At 41.4% G+C, this 5,207-nt stretch overlaps 1 protein-coding gene across 1 annotated transcript; it reads right to left on the reverse strand.

Annotated features, from left to right (window-relative positions):
• Nucleotides 1-2,298: 2,298 nt before the first annotated feature.
• On the reverse strand, nt 2,299-5,207 carry LOC145433529 (uncharacterized). Its single transcript, XM_080310648.1, has 3 exons — nt 5,090-5,207; nt 3,790-4,006; nt 2,299-2,590 (listed from the first exon to the last, which is right to left on the reverse strand). Exons 1-3 carry the CDS (start codon nt 5,111-5,113, stop codon nt 2,454-2,456), a joined length of 378 nt encoding a protein of 125 aa, XP_080166774.1. The 5' UTR covers nt 5,114-5,207; the 3' UTR covers nt 2,299-2,453.

Here is a 5,207-nt window from a genome sequence, read left to right on the forward strand (position 1 = left end):
AAGATTTTTCTTACTACTCGCTTGCTCTTGACAGCACTAACGACATTACCGACATAGAGCAATTAGCTGTATTCATCCGGGGAGTCATGCCAGATTTCAAGATTTGCGAGGAGTTTCTTACTTTGCGATCTATTCATGGCACAACGAAGGGAACCGACATGTTTCGTGAATTTCATGCTACTCTTCAAGAAGCGCATTTAGACCCATCGAAATTATATTCATTGGCGACAGATGGCTGCCCAGCAATGCTCGGCAAAAATCTAGGTCTTCAAGGACTCGTCAACAAATGGCGTGCTGAACAGAATCTTGACGCTGTGACTTGGCAACACTGCATTATACACCAGGAAAGTCTTGTTGCTAAATCATTAAAGATGTCCAATGTGACAGATATAGTAATATCGACCGTAAATTGGATTCGAGCAAACGCACTTAACCATCGAAAATTCAAGGCTTTTCTCACCGATATTGATGCTGACCATGGAGACTTGATCATGTTCACCGCTGTACGATGGCTAAGCCGAGCTGCATGCCTCAAAAGATTTTACGCGCTACTTCCTGAGATTAAAATATTTGTCGAAGGAAAGAAAGACATCCCTCAGTTGGGAAACGAACACTGGGTTGCTGACTTGGCGTTCATGGTGGATATTACCTCACACCTGTCGTCACTAAATCGGAACTTACAAGGAAATAACAAGCTCTGTCACGCCTGGTACGGGACAGTGTCTGGTTTCATTGAGAAATTGTGTCTTTGGAGAAAGCACCTAGAGGAGGGTGTTACGACACATTTTGTAACGCTTTCAAACCACCGACAGAATGGATCATTCAAAACATATGACCAGGTTATTAGTACCTTGATTGACGGGTTTAAACGTCGAATAGAGGGAATGCATCATTCCGTACCCCTGATGAATATATTTTCAAACCCAATGGCAGTAGATGCCGCCACTGCCCCTGATATTTTTCAGATGGAACTGCTGGACTTGCAGTCCGATATAGAATTGCGACTGTTGTTTCAAAGCAATGGACTCCTTGAATTTTGGGGTGCTGTTCCTGAAGAAAAATACCCCAACCTGATAGCTAACGCATCGAAGAATGCCTGCATGTTCGGTTCAACCTATGTATGTGAAGCCCTTTTCAGCAAATTAGTGAGGATCAAAAGCAAATATCGCAACCGATTGACTGATCGTCATCTGAAACAGCTCTTGTGCACAGCTTCCTCCACGATGAAACCTCGTTATGACAAACTTGTGAAAAATCAAATTCAATTTCAAGTTTCGCACTAAGTTGCAAAATAGATAGTGATCACCACAGATTTAGCGTCACGCCTTGTTCATCCAAACTCAATTCACATGCTCTCGGAACTCAGAAAGATTGTGGATTAAGTCTCAATAAACATGTTGTGACGCTAAATCTGTGGTGATCACTATCTATTTACTATCTGGAAGAATGTAAATTGTAAATCATCCGCAATCGGCTTCAACGGTGAAGGGTATACCTCGGTATACCATCGGTGAAGGGACGTGGCTGGGTAACGTCGTTTCGGAAGTTGTCCGTATGGGGAGTGCCCGCTGTCACAGTGTCGTCTGGGGAAATTGTCGTATTTGTTTTGGCCGTCGCTGTTTGAGCCAATCGCGGTTTTGGCCGTCGCTGTTATGGCCGTCGCTGTTGTGGCCAGTCGGTGTTTTGGCCGTCGCTATTAAGGCCGTCGCTATTTTAGCCGTACACCATTTCGTTGATACCATTTTTGATGATATTTTTCTATTCTCAATAAATTACGTTATTCGTGCCATCATGCGGCTCCCGACAGAGTTGAGGTTCATAAAATGGCTCCCACAGTGAAAAAGCTTGAGAACCACTGGTATAGACCATGAACTCTCATTTGCGACATCATACAAATAAATACGTTTCAAACTTCTAAATACCGTTAAAATTTGACTTATTTCTGTAATTAATGGATAAGCGCCCAACTTCTCGCATTCTGGAATTACGATAATAAAATTCATATATATCTGGCGAACCGGCAGGAAACTTGCCACGGACCTGCACCGGCGGTTGAGAACCACTGGTGTATAGCTTCGGCGGCGAGTGGAATAGTGGTGCATTCCTCCATTCCAACACCAATGCGTCGCGGGATTTGGTCGGACTCTAAAATCCCTGGGCTATCCGTAGGCTCCTCATTCGGCTCATTGCCATCCTGTATACCTACATGCTGTGTCTTAAGAAACATCTAAAAGCGGGCCGTTCTCTGCTGACAGCTCACTGAGCTCAGACATGAATCATGTAGAGATTAGCGGCCTGTCGTAAAATGATCATTTATGTCCAAACACCGTCAATACAGAATAACATATATAGAGCTGTGGTAAATGTCGATATAGTAGGAATCAAGATGCGATTAACTAACATAAATAATACCGCTAAATAGATTCAAGCATGATAATAATCGATATCAGCCTCTACAAGCGACATTCCTCTCGGCAATTCCCACACCACGTCTGAAGGTAGGAGCGCTGCTGTACTTCGATAGGTCTCCACAAATTCTTTAGCTCTGCGACACTGAAAGGCTCAAAGTTCTTCTGTGCCAGTGTTTCCGCTGTTAAATTCAATCACTCATCAACATCAGCCAAACATTTCCCCCAAAGGGTGGATAATAGATATTACAGTATCTTCCCTATTATAGCCTAGTCTCAAATTGCGCAAAAAGACTGACAGAGACTTGTGATAGAGGCAACGAGATTGTATCAATATCTTATGATTTTACTCGTGCCTAATGGACATGCATATGCATATACGTGCACATTGCACAATGTACATTACACAAGCAACTTTGTTTGTCTTATATAGCCATGATCAGGCCCCCCTTGGGGTGCGAGAACTGTTCCTAGGTTGCGTTAATGTTAGATCGCTAAAGATTGGTTAGGTCTACTCAAGCATCTCTATTTGTATATCCTTGGGTCTACTCTACGTAAATACCAAAAAACAAATTCATATATTGCTTTGGAAATTTGCAAGAGCAGTATGCCACTGAATTGTCCCATGTACTAAAAAATATCTATTCACTGCAGTGAGCACAAGAGTTTTTCTCTACTACCTTTGTAATCCTTCGTAACGTGTTTAGAGTTCGGTTCATATTTCCTTCGAAATATTTACTGCCTTCAACGTGAATTGATGTGTTGCGATAGTTCAGAGCAGCATAATTTACTAATATACGTGACGCAAATCTCAGCGTTTACAACAAAGAATTCGTCAACATGTTCCACATCAAATCAGGCAATTACAGGATGATGACACTTCTCCCTCGTCATCACTGTCCCTACGTACCATGTGCGACTGTAGGATCAGCTAACGACTTGTAATTCTGTCTTGTCCGGTTACTTGAATAATAATAAAATTAGATCGTTTTGGTATTCAGGCAATTCTATAATGGGGTGCGAGAATTGATTGGTGATTGGAATGGGGTGCAGCAAGGAGGAAAGGTTACGCCAGTATAGCTTTTAACACGAGCCGACATTCGGCTCCGTTTCAACACAAAACAAGAGAATATTGGCGCAACGTCTACTGGCCTACATAAAATCTATAACTGTATCTAACTATCCATTCTAGTGTAATGGATGAAACTGCCCAAACTATACAATGGAACGACTCGTTTGATTTGCACCCAAAGTTCGATCCAGGATTCCTAGTAGACTCATGAGCATGGGAGACAAGTGGTAACTTTTTTATACAATAAGCATTTCAATACACGGGAATTCAATGAATATGAATTGTAAAATCAGATTAACATTCTCTCACCAAAGCGTTTCCTTCTGCCGACAAGCAGCACGTTTCTGCACACAAAGCATAGATGTTTCGAAGAGCATTCGCCTCTTTTCTCTACCATTTCGTTCGATATTTCACTCATGTCATGATCCGCGTAGTTGTCGAGATCTCCATGACCAGCCCTCAGCAAACCATAACCGCTCGTTGAATATGAAGATAACAACACAAGGAAGAAGATCCATGTAGCCATCTGAGTTCGAACAACAAAATATTGATCAGTCCACGGAGATTTACTATCAATAATAAATTCAGAATTCATTCAACTGCAAATTTGTTATTGTTTCATAACATCATAGGATTTTGAAACTCTGCCGAAAAGATTGGTAAAATGAAACAAAAGCATTTGGATAGAGTCCTGGTGACGAAATCGAAAACGGTGGGCGAACTGGCCCCATGAAAGTGGTGGTAGGGTCATCGTGTCCTATATCGTAACTGGTATTTACAAGTATATTATACGATGGATATTTCACACTGTGCGACAGATGATAGCACCACCATTTCCATGTTATAAAGGTTGTACTGAAAATATCCAAAAGTTTTAATTCAAATTTTAGAATTAAACACCGGGAGGGGGGCAACAACGATGCCTATAGTGGACTAAAGTAGAATGTGCAGGCCTAGATGGTGAGGCATGTCTACTCATGGCCCGTTAGCAGAGGTTCACGCGAATTCACTGTTAGAGTTAGATAAATTGGAAACGTGGTGTCTAGAGATCTGAAATCAGAAGGGACGCAGCGTCATTAAACATTTCACTTTACTCAAATAAGGCTGTATACGGTATATGGACAAACTGACACTGCTTTGCACTTGGAAAACATAAGGTGATCTGTACTATCAAGGAAAACATCACACGCACAGAAAAATAAATTACGGAACCTTTACCGAAGCCGAAAAAATGTTGCAGAATGTGCATGCAATCCGCACTGAGAGAAATTGAGTCGGTACAAGGGTTACGACTAATATAAAGACTAATTTCTTGAATAGCGTCGTGGGAATACTATTACACATAACACGCGTTTACCATATTTCGGATCGCATATTCGTCGCGTCAGATTCAACTAATACAGAGGGCGCACATACCACTTTGGTAAAAAATAAAATTGATTGAACACCGACACACGGCTCATCATCAGCATTTTACAAATTCCACAATACTTTCAATGCAGCGCAAAGAAGGAACGAGTCGACACAACTTGATGCAGTCAAACAGCTACCCAAACGGATTCATAATTTCGCCAAAGTTTGACAAATCATATGTAAGTGAATAGCTTACCATTTCCGATATGTACATCGTCATAAATAAATATTTCGTTATTCGATATGGAAGTAAATACCTGCGTCAAAATGTATTAGAGATGGTGTAACTATAACACCATGTCAATATAATACGC

This window comes from Botryllus schlosseri, chromosome 2, assembly GCF_051294905.1.
Source record: "Botryllus schlosseri isolate E-star chromosome 2, Bs_hap1, whole genome shotgun sequence".
Taxonomy (NCBI): Eukaryota; Metazoa; Chordata; class Ascidiacea; order Stolidobranchia; family Styelidae; genus Botryllus; species Botryllus schlosseri.

What these genes read in the sequence shown, in the direction of transcription:
- LOC145433529 (XM_080310648.1), bottom strand. Translation starts at nt 5,113, where the DNA reads ATGACGATGTACATATCGGAAATG. An exon ending in CGATGTACATATCGGAAATG is followed by an intron (nt 4,007 to 5,089) that starts GTAAGCTATTCA and finishes GTTCGAACTCAG; the next exon opens with ATGGCTACATGGATCTTCTT. An exon ending in CGGCAGAAGGAAACGCTTTG is followed by an intron (nt 2,591 to 3,789) that starts GTGAGAGAATGT and finishes TGAATTTAACAG; the next exon opens with CGGAAACACTGGCACAGAAG.